General features: G+C 41.9%; 2 protein-coding genes across 3 annotated transcripts in view; one reads left to right on the top strand and one right to left on the bottom strand.

Moving 5' to 3' along the window:
- LOC109968344 (uncharacterized) overlaps positions 1-6,562 on the top strand; it is a 36,699-nt gene extending 30,137 nt beyond the window's left edge. The window contains exons 4-5 of one of the 2 annotated variants that reach the window (XM_020614545.1): positions 1,652-1,705; positions 5,272-6,562. In XM_020614545.1, coding sequence (XP_020470201.1) covers positions 1,652-1,705; positions 5,272-5,436 — 219 coding nt within the window. In that variant the 3' untranslated portion in view covers positions 5,437-6,562. The remainder of the gene's footprint in view (positions 1-1,651; positions 1,706-5,271) is intronic. The other variant, XM_020614546.1, reaches the window with a different exon arrangement.
- Positions 6,563-6,766: 204 nt separating this feature from the next.
- Positions 6,767-14,213, bottom strand: part of slc4a1ap (solute carrier family 4 member 1 adaptor protein) — a 13,330-nt gene continuing 5,883 nt past the window's right edge. Inside the window, exons 2-14 of the mRNA XM_020614544.1 lie at positions 13,400-13,586; positions 13,087-13,215; positions 12,935-12,995; positions 12,684-12,823; positions 12,405-12,565; positions 11,763-11,832; positions 11,475-11,664; positions 11,092-11,182; positions 10,731-10,983; positions 10,260-10,355; positions 9,327-9,412; positions 9,181-9,250; positions 6,767-8,510 (exon numbers count right to left, since the gene is read on the bottom strand). Coding sequence (XP_020470200.1) covers positions 8,461-8,510; positions 9,181-9,250; positions 9,327-9,412; positions 10,260-10,355; positions 10,731-10,983; positions 11,092-11,182; positions 11,475-11,664; positions 11,763-11,832; positions 12,405-12,565; positions 12,684-12,823; positions 12,935-12,995; positions 13,087-13,215; positions 13,400-13,586 — 1,584 coding nt within the window. The 3' untranslated portion in view covers positions 6,767-8,460. The remainder of the gene's footprint in view (positions 8,511-9,180; positions 9,251-9,326; positions 9,413-10,259; positions 10,356-10,730; positions 10,984-11,091; positions 11,183-11,474; positions 11,665-11,762; positions 11,833-12,404; positions 12,566-12,683; positions 12,824-12,934; positions 12,996-13,086; positions 13,216-13,399; positions 13,587-14,213) is intronic.

Genomic DNA, 14,213 nt, shown 5'->3' with positions numbered 1-14,213 from the left:
ATGTACAGGTGCTGGTCATATAATTAGAATATCATCAAAAAGTTGATTTATTTCATTAATTCCATTCAAAAAGTGAAACTTGTATATTATATTCATTCATTACACACAGACTGATATATTTCAAATGTTTATTTCTTTTAATTTTGATGATTATAACTGACAACCAATGAAAACCCCAAATTCGGTATCTCAGAAAATTAGAATATTGTGAAAAGGTTCAATATTGAAGACACCTGGTGCCACACTCTAATCAGCTATTTGACTCAAAACACCTGCAAAGGCCTTTAAATGGTCTCTCAGTCTAGTTTTGTAGGCTACACAATCATGGGGAAGACTGCTGACCTGACAGTTGTCCAAAAGACAACCATTGACACCTTGCACAAGGAGGGCAAGACACAAAAGGTCATTGCAGAAGAGGCTAGCTGTTCCCAGAGCCCTGCGTGCAAGCACATTAATAGAGAGGCGAAGGGAAGGAAAAGATGTGGTAGAAAAAAGTGTACAAGCAAAAGGGATAACCGCACCCTGGAGAGGATTGTGAAACAAAACCGATTCAAAAATGTGGGGGAGATTCACAAAGAGTGGACTGCAGCTGGAGTCAGTGCTTCCAGAACCACTACACACAGACGTATGAAAGACATGGGTTTCAGCTGTCGCATTCCTTGTGTCAAGCCACTCTTGAACAACAGACAGCGTCAGAAGCGTCTCACCTGGGCTAAAGACAAAAAGGACTGGACTGCTGGTGAGTGGTCCAAAGTCATGTTCTCTGATGAAAGTAACTTTTGCATTACCTTTGGAAATCAGGGTCCCAGAGTCTGGAGGAAGAGAGGAGAGGCACAGAATCCACGTTGCTTGAGGTCCAGTGTAAAGTTTCCACAGTCAGTGATGGTTTGGGGTGCCATGTCATCTGCTGGTGTTGGGCCACTGTGTTTTCTGAGGTCCAAGGTCAATGCAGCTGTATACCAGGAAGTTTTAGAGCACTTCATGCTTCCTGCTGCTGACCAACTTTATGGAGATGCAGATTTCATTTTCCAACAGGACTTGGCACCTGCACACAGTGCCAAAGCTACCAGTACCTGGTTTAAGGACCATGGTATCCCTGTTCTTAATTGGCCAGCAAACTCGCCTGACCTTAACCCCATAGAAAATCTATGGGGTATTGTGAAGAGGAAGATGCGATATGCCAGACCCAACAATGCAGAAGAGCTGAAGGCCACTATCAGAGCAACCTGGGCTCTCACAACACTTGAGCAGTGCCATAGACTGATCGACTCCATGCCACGCCGCATTGCTGCAGTAATTCAGGCAAAAGGAGCCCCAACAAAGTATTGAGTGCTGTACATGCTCATACTTTTCATGTTCATACTTTTCAGTTGGCCAAGATTTCTAAAAATCCTTTCTTTGTATTGGTATTCAGTAATATTCTAATTTTCTGAGATACCGAATTTGGGGTTTTCATTGGTTTGTCAGTTATAATCATCATAATTAAAAGAAATAAACATTGAAATATATCAGTCTGTGTGTAGTGAATGAATATAATATACAAGTTTCACTTTTTGAATGGAATTAGTGAAATAAATCAACTTTTTGATGATATTCTAATTATATGACCAGCACCTGTATAGCTGTCATTGTGCATTCTTGTTCTCCACAGAAAATGCTGCTGAAAAAGAACTGGGCGGGCAAAACGCGGACTATGAAGATTCGGGTGAGTTCATTTTTATCCAAGTTAGTTTCTCACAGCAGATGGAACAGACGCCTCTTGTCCTATTATATCATGATGAATCCAAACAATTTAGGTTGTGTGACTGCTGTCATAAAGATAAATTGTTTATACAAGTGGTATTCATTTGAATAAGCACATGCTTGCACATATAGCCTTTCCTATTATGCAGAGCCATAATGGGTAGTCCAGATCAGGGTGTCCATTACAGCAGTGATAAGGTTGCAAGGTTGCCTGGCCTCCGTGAACAGTCCAGGCTGTCTTGTTACCAGCACCTTGATGTCCATCCAGCTCCATACTGGGACAGCATCTGGCAGCAGCGTTTGTTCCCATGCCCTCTGCTAGTAACAGAGCTATGCCTGAGATGTCTGAAAATCTGATCTCTCTGTTGGATTTCTTCTGCAAACAGCAAACCGAGCTTGACACTCTTTTTTTTTTTTAAACGAGGAAAATGTGCTTGTTTCTCGTTCAGGTTGGTGGGATCTCTCGATCTCACTTAACTTTAAATAGCCCAGCTTTCCACTTGTCCCTTTCCACTATTCATCTTAGAAATGCATATTTATCCAGGTAAATAGCTTTGTAAACAAAAAGGTATATACCCCAAGATTGGGTCCTGATTGATCTTCCTGTTTAGTAGTTTTCCAAACAACGTACAGTCATCATCTAACCACTCGGCACTTCAACAGTGTATGGGTTGATTTAGTTTGGAGTGGGTAAGGGAAGAATGCAAGAGAGTCAACTGGCACAAGCCTGGGCACCTTGGCACAGAGCAGGCTACTCCAGAAGGATGAACAGTGTGGTGAGAAAAGTGACGTTATCATCACATTGTGTGGGCTAGTGTCAATGGAACTTATCACACGCTTGTTTATGTACGCACACACACACACACACACACACTGTACACATGCACCAACTGCAACAGGATCTTGGTTGTTCCAGTTTACCATATGTATATGGTATGTATGGGCAGAACAGAAAAGTAAAAAAAAAAAAAAAAAAATTCATATTTGACTGTGTTTTATAAAGAACAAGTGAGTAGAGATGAGAGATGGAACTTAGGAGGCGGAAGAGGAGGTGGAGTGTTGTGTGGTTCCCTTGTGGTGTATTTCCAGGGATGAAGTCATTTTCCATTTATAGCCTGGCCGGCTGCTGTCTGTTTAGCTCCGCTGATACTTAGAGATATTGCTCATTGTCCTGCGTTCTCGCTGGTGTAGTTGGTAGTGTTGTCCCCCCCCGTTAGTGATGTCTGTGGGCTCTGGGTATGTTCTAGTTCATAGAGAGAGTTCATTGCTCGTTCTCTTTTCTCAGCTGCTATCCCTTTCATTTGTCAGCCCTCAGTTACCTGGCTAGAGGAGAAACTGGATCAGGATGGGGCCCCAAATTTGAGACTAGATTTAAGCATGGGAGTTGTTACAGGGGTTGAGCAACTCGATGGTTATACTCTGTGTGTATATTTAGGGGGTCATGTGGAAGCATCAGGAAAACACAGCTTTGGCCGCTGCGGTTGCTGCTTTTATTCTCCAGTGGTTTGAGGTGAAAAGGAGAGTGGTAAGAGCTTCCCAGGCTGTAGCAGACAAGATTGATGGAATTTGGCTTCAAAACAGATGCAGAGGAGGACCAAGAATGACTGAGATGAGGAAGATGGTGCAGATAATGGAGAGAGTGAGAGGGGAAAAGTAAATTGAAGGACAATGTGCTCCAAACCCCTTTGACTTTTTATTGAGGTCATTTACATGGTTTAAATGGGACTGAAAGACATTTTTGGTCCAAACAGATGTTAAAGTAATAGTCATTTTGGGAAATAAGTTTTTTTTCCTTGCTGTGCATCTGTTGTGCTACACAACTTTGAGGATTAAAGTTATGTAGCACAACAGATTGCACAGTGACCCTTCTCACTACAAATACAAAATACCACAGGGCACAGGATGAAATGTTAATGTATTCATGGATGTGATACCCTGTGTTGCAGGTTCTGTTTTCTTAAAGCATAATGATTCTATTTCCTGACACATTTAATGGTTGCACTAATTGAATGTGACCTTTATGTACAATGTTGCTGAATTGTGTAAGAAAGCAACCTTCGCATTATCACAAATAAATGTCCAGTTACACTTGGTGTGGGCGAATGCACTATTTTAAAGAAGCAAAAAAAAAAAAAAAAAAAAAAAAGACCCACAATCAGCACGTGACTGAGCTATTAACTTCCCATTAAGAACCTTTAGTAAAAATCACTTCATACACAGGCTCCAGTTCAGGGTCCCATGTGAGGCCTTGGGCACCTGGGCCTGTGCCTGACAAATCTGCTTTTGCATTTCCCAAATTTTTGAACTATTTATTTGAAGGCTGGTAACAGTGTGGACATTTTAAATTTGCAGACTGGGGGACCAAATGTTGCTCAAAAAGGGAGACCTCTAACTAGCCTGGTGTTTTATCTTAGCCTCCAGCTGCAACTTTTGATGTCTCCACAGACTGAGAGACTTGCACATTTGGGACTCATACTTTGCCTGACTTGTTGGGCCCTACATATTGGTCATACTGCAGATCTAACCATGGGAAGCTCTACAGTGACTGCTAACATGTACAGGGAGCCATCCTAATGTATGATGTGCATACACTTGGACTGAGTTATAGTGAACTAGTCAGAAGTTGAACTGTTAAGATGTTGTCCATATGGTAGCTGTAACTTGTTCTTGGGCTGTGATTTGTTTTTCCACTTCTCAGTGTTTGCCCATTTGTATTTATACCAGAGGAAAAAATAGGTCCAAGTGGTATTGGGAATTGTTGCTGTGGTTCAGTTGTCAATGCCGAATCTCTGAAGACTGTGGCTGATGTCATAGCAACACCTGTAGCCTCATATGCTCTGACTTTGTGCATGTGTGCTATAATGTCCCTGTTTATGTTTTCCAGTAGCATCTGAATGGAATCAGTCACAGGGATGCATCTCGGTTAACACTGAGAATATACTATAAGCCTATTCAACACGCATGCCCTTTCATGGGATCGGCTTCTAATCAGTTAATCTGTCTTCAGGTCTTCGTTTTCCTCAGTCCACCTTCTCATAAACTTCACTCCCGCTCAGTGGGCTCTGGAGAAAGTGCTACTTCACTGCCAAATCCAACAAAGCCATTTCCTGTCTTTCCTGTATGGATGAAAATTCCCTGGGCTAGTTTTAGACAGAGGGCTTGCAGGGCTGCACAAAGCAAGGTTCTGCTCACAGGGGGCCGTCTCTGTGAGTGGGAAAGCATTTACTGTATGTCACTGACCCTGCAGTGTGAATGAAAAAAACTCACTGTGAAAATGTTCTAACGAGGCGCAGTCATTTACACACCACTGCTAGTTTGGTTTGCAGTAACATTACTCAGGCTTATGACACAGCCACACATTTCTAATTCAGCCAGGTAAGCCAGTGTCCTCCTTGATGTGAAATGACGTATGTACAGTAGCTGAGCAATAACACCATAACTCAGGCAGATAATTGTGCACATTATATAAAGCTCAAAATCTGGACTAATCCACATGCCCCATATCTCTCTCTCTCTCTCTTTCCTCAGAATCTGATGAGCAGTTGTCCCCTGTACAACCCTACAAGCCCTCTGTCTAAAATTAGCCCCCTGTCCAGGTACACCTACGATCCCTCCATTTTCGCCTTCCGCTCCTTGAGCACAGTACCCCCCTGCAGTCCTTTGACCCCGTCAGATGATCCTCCGTGCTCATAAGGAAATTCATCCAATGCCAGATAATTCTCCACTTCATTCCCAGATGTCTTTTTTGTGGCTTCTGCAGCAAGACCAAGGAATGACTGCTATGAAACTGACTGGCAGAGAGACAGTTGTTAGATGGTGGAACTATTGCACACTCAGGTAATCCCACCCTGTAATGCTGTCACTTGATGATTGTTCTCCACATGTAAATCAACAGGACAATTTGGAGAGTACAATGGCCTAGACACCACATTTCTAAGGATGCATCAGGTATAGCATATGTATACCATCTCTGAAAAGATCCTGTGATTGGAGGAAGAATGATCAAGAAACAAATCCAAACTGTGGACCATGAATGTTACACAGGGACAAGGCCAACCATTTTGAAACCAGACTTTAGCTCTGGATTGGATCAGTTTCAAGAAATAATGCATGTAAGACAATCAAATGGTTCCAAGGTTTCTTCCTTTGATGTGATTACTGGACATCTTGTAAGGTTCTTGGTAACTTTCATATATTAAACATGGTGAGGTGAGTCATCTGATATCTTGTTGACATGAACATAGACAGTGGTTACATTCATCTGTCTGAAAAACTTCTTTGGATGTTATTGAATATGCAGCTCTTGACCAGTTATAACAAACATGTATGACTGTAGTTGAATAGTTGACCTTTGATGTACGCTTCTTAATGAATTTGTCACTTTTTAGTCCAGGTCAACGTTGCGTACTATCCTCTTTCCTTGCATGAATTCCACCGTTTTTTTTAACCTCCATATATGGAGGTTAAAAAGGAAGAATATTTTGCTGCACATTTGGCAAGTAACTGTGCTGTGATATGCATAGCCTACTTGTAGTGTGCCACCTCCTCCCAGTATTGCACCTCATTACTTTCTAGATAGAAGAGGACCACTGGTACATGTAAGACATCCCAGTGTTTTCTAAAGATCTCAATACCTTGAAATGATATTCCTGTTGTACTGAATCAAACATGTCGTTCTCGGCTCCTGAAATGAGCTGGTTAGTTGATTAAACATATCACCACTGTAACACAGATTTTGCTGATGTGACTTTAACATTGTGACATGATTTGTCCACTGTTGCACAAAAATGAATCAATAAATGCCCTCTTGTTTAGGTTATTTTTACTTGGATCAATATATTATTTAACTTTTAACAGACAGGTGACAAGTTAATGCGAAAACCTGGACAACTGCATGAGCAACTTTCTTACCAGGAAGCACTAAAGCCATTTCCCCTTACTACAACAGTTTGTTGGTTTTGTCTTTATTGTGTCATCATGTTTATGTTGCAAGATACCTAGTGGTTGTTTTGTGCTCCTTAAAGCTCAGTAGTTGCTTATTTAACAATAGATGCATGGATCTCTCCCAGACATGTTAGTAGTGAACTTTTAAAACTGCACTATCAGTGTTTTTATATTGACAATGCATCCAATTATTACACGCACAGAGAGATTAATCTCCCAAGTGTGCAGTTTACCTCGACACAACAAAACATAGCTTTTTTTTTATGCATTTGTTAGGTCTGGGACAGGTACAGATGCCATACTCCTGGCCACAGGTTGGGTTCGGATGTAAATGCATAGCCCGATCCATTCTCTAATTCAGCATGAATGTTGCTGTGTATCTCCTGGATGCATAAATAGGGGACTGTTCACTAACCTTGCACATAAATCAAATGGACAAAATTCCATTTAGCCCAGACTTGCCAGGGTGACGAGAATGGACCTACAGTATTTACTCCTGAAAACTGACTTAGTATGCCAAGTAGCTCTGTTCAACACTTTGCCCTTTATCTGAGTGACTAAGTGCAGCATCACCTGCAGACTATGAGAAGGCTCTGCAAGGTGGGGGGGACAGAGGACCTCTCGTGTGTTTAAGACAGGGAAGAGTGGTTTCCATCTGTGCGTAGTAGATCACAGCAACAATCCGCAGCCAAAACCACAAGCCTCTTTGCGTTTGCGAGAGGGCTTGAAAGAGAGGAAAAGAAAGGCTGACGTCAAAGCTGTGTTGGGTGTGAAGTAGTGATGGATAGCTGGAAAATCTAGGGATATACTGGGCTATAATCGGGCCAGTGTTTAGTAAAAAACTTAGAGCACATTCAATTTTATTATACATTCTGATAACAAAATACACTTTCTTTACTTTGTGTTTTGTGAAAAGACAACAGGAAAGATGGAGAGTGTGGCAGTAAACCAAGAGAACAGCACTGAGTGGGATTTCACAAAGCAAGGAATCCTGCTCCAGGCAAGCACACACCAACAGCTGACTCGCTCATAAAGACAATCTTGTTATAAAGAGAACTTTGAGAAGGTTGGGCTATGTGTGTGTGCGTGTGCCAGTGTAGACACAGACACACACTCCACTTAGCTTGAGTCATTATCAGCTTGTGTTTCATCCAATAAGCCATCCAAGTGTCCAGATGGTCAGAAAAGCTGCTTCAATGCTCTCCCTCTTTCTCCCTCCCTGCTACATGCTCTCCTTTGGAAAAAAGAAAAGGTTATGCCAACGATCGGCTGAAGCCACGCAGGGGAGGCACGCAGATTAGATGTCAGGTGGATTTAACTAAGAGGATGCAGCCAAATACCAGAAAGCTGGACTCTGATCAGATACCTGTCCTGCTCTGTCCCTTTCTCTTTTCTGCTTGGGTGATATAAGACAAATCAAAAAGACAAAATTCAGGTGCCATCCATCTCTATTACTGTTACGGGTGAGAAGTGCCAGCAGGCTGACTGCCCAGTGTCTGCTCTGAGGGGACATTTCCCTAAGCATGCCTGTTTAATAGTGTTTTTCCACAGTCTGAGAATGCAAATATTCTCAAGAGATGAATGAAAGGTGTAGCATTATCACTGTAATTCCCTGGTCTGTTCTAGGCTCTTCTAAGATGAATCCCACATACAGACTGCGATGGGTTGAGGGGGTTAATGGTCAGAGCTAACCAGACTGGAGGCTTTGTGTTGCAGGTACTATCTGCAGTATAAAAGCTGGTGGAGTGGACACCGTGGAGCTCTTGTTTTCCCTCAGTAACCGTACTTGTCGTTTAGATGTGTGCGTCCATCTCCAGTCTGACCTATGAGAAGAAAAAGTTTTAGCATCAAAAGATTCCACACACACTATACACACACAAATGCATGTTTTTATCATGATAGCCTACATAAGACAAAATGAAAGAAGCTGATGCCAAGATGCTTGAAATGTCACACAGATCTCCTTATGGAATAAAGTCTGTGCTGCATAGCCATCAGAGTGCTGCTGTATATTTGCTGCCTACAATTACAGACTAACTGCTGCCCTGTGTGTTTGCAAACCTCAACATCAAACCAATCACTGTCCTAAAATGAAGTACAGCAACCAGTCTTCATCCTGAATCCAAACTCAGTCTGGCAGCCTTTTCAAAGCTGGTTTTATTCAAACTTATCATTTTAAGTGACTTTGATCTTCAGTAAACAACAAAAATGTGGCTGCAAATTCAGCTGCACAAATGGACCATTAAAGCGTTTCCTTCTCACTGTGCACTTAAAAACACTCCCCACACACCCCTTCGTTCCTCAGCTCAGCAGCCCAGGCATATGCAACCCTCTCAATGTCTGTCAGAGTTAATCAAGACAGAGAAAGAACAAGACAGAGGCCCATTTCTTCACTGTGAAAGCATGAGAAAGGAACTGGTGATGTATCCAGTTGTCAACGATTCATTTTGCAAAGGCTCAGTCAGTCATGGTCATATGATTCAGGCTGTTTACCTGTAGGAGGCACCCACATGGAATAATCTGGGTCATCCTCTGGATACTGTGCTGACAGCTGCACCGGAGGCTGTGGACAAATTCAACTTGTGTCACACTGTTCTATATGAGGACTGAGGTGTGTGTTCCTGTGAGTGAGGGCCTACCTTGCTGGGGCCCATCACCCTTTGCTTCACATTCTTTCTGGGCCTGGACTCTGTTGCTGCTTTTCCCTCTCCTTCTGCCCTGGACTCTGGAGACATAGACACGCTACATTAGACATGCACCACCAGTACCATTTACACAACAATCCATACACAATACATTTACTCAAAGACAGTTCTGAGGTACTTGTACTAGACGATAATTTCCATTTTATGCCATTTCACAGGGTAATATTGCACTTTTTACATCACTACACTTTTTGACAGCATTATTTATTAGTTTCTTTTCAATTTCAGAACTGACATACAAAACATGAATTAATAAAATATGTGGCAATACTGTAAAATAACTTGGGCAAAAAGCATATAAAGTGTTTAAATGAGCTTTACCTTGCCCAGCAAAAACATGAAAATACAGCTTAATGATAATGGTTAAAAAATGATCCAATAATAAAAACGCTCACCCGTTTCCAATAAATTGTTCACCTGTGGACTGTTTCCAAACAGGTGTTTTTTGAGCATTTCTGAACTTTCCCAGTCTTTTGTTGCCCCTGTCTCTGCTCTTTTGGAATGTGTTGCAGGCATCAAATTCAAAATAGTCAATATTTGCTAAAAACAAAGTTTATCACTTTGAACATTAAATATCTTGTTTTTGTGGTGTATTCAATTAAATATGGGTCAAAAAGGATTTGCAAGTCATTGTATTGTTTTTATTTACGTTTTATACAATATCAACTTCATTGGAATTGGGGTTTGTACTTTAAATACTTTTGTTACAAACACTTCTGTTCTCTTTTCCTTAAGACAAAATTTGAATTAAGGACTTCTACTTGTAATAGAGGGTGTTATAGTGCTGTTTTTAAGTTTTACAGCTGTGACTACTTCTGCCAGCCCTATCGCACAACATCCAAGTGTGTGACAAAACACATCACCCACCTGGACGGGATGGTCCTAGAGCCTTGTTGCTCCTGTGCTGAGGTAACAGCTCCACTGCTTCAGACTCTTCACTTCCGCTCTGTGTGTGGCTTTGCTCTGATGTGAAAGAATAAAAACTGGATGATCTGGACTGATCTGCTAGATGAACACAAATTCCCTCATGAATTTTCCACTGAAAGTGAGAGTCACAGGGACAGATATAGGCACCTAAAATGCAAAAACAGAATATGACAAAGCAGAACTTAGCATTTGATAGTCCCTGTTAGAATAAAAAAAAATTATAAAACTACAAACCGTGCCTAAATGCATCTGGAGGCATACATACAAAAAAGCATGTTTTGTATGTATTGCAGATCTACTGCCACCCAGTGGCCATAAGATAAATTGATAGTTTCCTCATTGTTGCCTATTTCCTTTCCCCCAGTAGTAAACCCCTTTTATGTTTTTTTTTTTTTTTTTTTCACACCTCACCTTTCAACTTATGACACTGTACTGGTTGCTCTGCTGGCTGCCCCAAGGGAGTGCTCTCTTCAGACATGGATGTACTGGGCTCCGCAGATTCAGCATTAGACTCAGCTATTCTTGCACACTGTTTATCATCACAATCCTCCTTTTTCTCTGCCTCCTTCTCTTCTTCTTCTTCCTCCTCCTCTTCTCCACCAGGTGGAAGTTCTTTCATGTTGAAGAGCTCTGCGGGCAAGCTGGGCCGCTTAGGAGGCAACTTCTACAAGACAGAGGAAAGCAACAAAGTGGCTGAGGCTAAGGCAGAAAAGAAATGCATTGTTTAATTGCCAGATGTTTAGACTGAGATCAAAACAAAATAAACATGTACCCCAATAGTGCCAGTCTTCAGTTTGAATTTGCTTCCTCCCTTAATGGCTCCAAACAGTGGTAAGGCCTTCTTGGGCTTCTCTGGCTCTGAGCTGCCACGATCACACCAACACACATGCAAATATCACTGAATTGTTTAAATGTGGTCTAATACATAGTGAGGTAAAAGCCTTTGGCAGGAATTCCAGCAATTCCATTTAACTCCAGAGGATGTTTCATAGATACTATAAAACGCATTTTTGTACTTTGTCCTTCACACAGGTACAATTTGATGACATTTCATGACTTTTTCCAAAAATGAAATTACACAAAAATACCATTAACAAATTTCTGGGATAAACTGGAAAAATCAAGTAGATACATGACTGCAGCACTGTGAGTCACCTCTGTAACAGTGGAGGCATCTGTGCAGGCCGGGTAAGTTCCAGAAGTTTGCGGAGCCTCTGAACATCTTTGCTCAAGTCGGCCACATGAACATGAAGCTTCCTGCGTTCCACAGCGTCTATCGCTGCCTGACTTCTCACTGCTGTCATAAAGGCATCCAGGGGGTCCTCAGTGGAAGAGCCAGAAGAATCTAAGAGCAGGGATATTCCAGGCAATTACACAAGGAGAACATACAGTACTTCTATAGGTGCAGTGTGGATGTGACCACAGGACAGTGAAGGGACTCACCTCCCTGAACAGCACTGAGCTTCTTCTGGGTGTCTGCCAGCTCCTTCTCCACTTCTGATAGCTTGGCCACCTACATGCAAATCAAATACATGAATGATACCACAGAAATACATGTATATCATTATGGTACAAATACTTTTTACATTTATTCACCTTAGAGTATAGTTGTTTCCAAAGACATGGGAAACATTTTATATTATTTCCAGTACAAAAAGCAGCTCCCTGTATGAAGAGCACCTGCATTTCTACATATACTGCATTATTTTGACAGGAAGGAGATGTGTGGTTTATTAGGTTTGTGCTTTTAAAGCCCGGCCGGCAATCGGGCGAAGGCGGGGTACACCCTGGACAGGTCGCCAATCCATCGCAGGGCTAACACATAGACGAACAACCACACACACACGCACATGCACTCCTATGGGCAATTTAGAGACACCTGACAGAAAATGCAGGGGTGCCAATATTTCTGGCCATGACTGTATAAGAGTGACAGAAGCCCATCCACTGATCCTGCTGCATGTTCTGCTCTGCAAAATTCACCAAATACTAAAAATGTCCAAAATGCATTGGTTTATAACCAAACATCTGCAAAACTGCATGTGTAACCTGAGTTTAAAAAAAAAAAAAAAGGACGTAGTTTACCAGTGAGTCGTAGGTCTCAGGCCGCTCCTCAGTTTTCCCAGCTTTTTTCATTCGCTCCTGCCTCTTCCTCTCCACTGTGCCAGTTCGATCCAAGAACGTGTCATCATCACTGTCGTAGTAGTCCTCATCCTCCCAGTTCTTCTTCTTGCGCTTACGGGACACTAGAAATCAAACAAAACGGGGAAAACTATTATTATAGCTCCCACAATGAGATATAACATCTCCAGATAGTGGTTCATGATTCCATGTTCAGAGTTCTCACTGGAGCAAAGTTCACACCTGCTTCCTGGCGCAGCAACCCTCTGGCTTCCAACATTCGACAGGCCTCCAGGCAGCACTGGATGGCTGCTTCTTTCTTCTTTCCCATGTGAGTCACCTCAGCGACCAGCTGCTGGCCCATGGCATTGTCCACTGGCAGCCTAACAGATACATCAATGTGAACTGTGCGGCTCTATACATACTTTACATAAAAGCAAGAAAATATATTTTTAAGTCTTTGCTATCATAAATCAGGGTTTCTCATCCCTTACTTTATTCTGCAGAGCCAAGTGCCATGGCTTTTGTCTTCATACTCAAACTCCAGCTCCTCCCCTACAATAAAGAACGACAAAGTTAAATTCAAGCAATTCAAGACCCTCAAAAAAAGAGCAGAACCAGACATGTGTGGATTACGTTTTTGCACCTTCTCTGTCATAAAAGCCCTGCAAAGCCTTCTTTGGGTCTTTCAGGTAAGCAGCTTCCTGGTCCTCATGGAACTCTGTGGAGAAAGGGTTTTCCTCGTTCTCGTCTTCCTCTGGAACAGCCTCCTCAGCTACAGGGTGGATTAACAGGGACAGATGGAGTGAAAGGAGAGAACAATCATTTGGTTAGTCCTTTAGTTCCTCACCTTTAGAAAAAGCTGACAAACTCACTCAGAATGACAACACAGCAATATGTCGACACAGAGAACAAGTAACATTCTGTAGCTTAATCCTGTGAGCATCAGAAACACTCACCCATTCCCCATGAACAGCCCAAGTCTTCATTTGAAACTCTGCTTCCAGCTTCCCCAACCCCCTCCTTCTCATCATCAGAACTATCTCCCATCATCCTCCTCTCTAGGATGGCCTTCTGTTTACACATTCGCTCCCTCAGCTCAGTCACTGTTAGCTCAGACTCCTCTTCCTTGTCGAACTCTGGACCCTGTGGAAAGAAATGAAGACTCATTTTCAATCAGCTGACTGATCAATAAAACAAGCTAGCAATTCCATACTAGGTTTTCAGATCTCATTGTTTATTTTTCTGTTTAGCACAACTAGTTTTAAGGATGTTGCTGCTGCAACTTCTTACTGAGCCACCAGACATTTTAAAGGAGCAACCATGTACCACATCATTGAATGTCTTCTTCAAACCAAAACTCAGTCTGAAAAAGTATCACATGGGTTTCTTTAACTGCATAAAGAACCTTAATGTGCAATTTCATACAGCCAATGATTAATATTCAATTTAATGGCTAGTTTAAGCAGTGATCTACTGTGGCTTCCAAGACGAGAACTCAGGATTTTAATGTCTTACAACCTCAGCTAAACAACAGACTGGGTGAAATGCTGCTTTATCAAAATTCGTTACTTTTGAAGGTAATGTTGTTTTGTCAGTTTACAATAATGCAGAAATTCAAGAAGCTATAACTAGAGAATGTTTGACATTTTTCTGCTACTTTTGAAGAAAATGGTGAAAGCTTGGTTTGTGACCTTTACACACACACACACACACACACACACACACACACACACACACATATATATATTACACACACAATACCACATAATC

This window comes from Monopterus albus, unplaced genomic scaffold, assembly GCF_001952655.1.
Source record: "Monopterus albus unplaced genomic scaffold, M_albus_1.0 scaffold147.1, whole genome shotgun sequence".
Lineage (NCBI taxonomy): Eukaryota > Metazoa > Chordata > Actinopteri > Synbranchiformes > Synbranchidae > Monopterus > Monopterus albus.
Note: the sequence above shows the minus strand (reverse complement) of the source record. Positions and strands in the feature narration are given on the sequence as shown.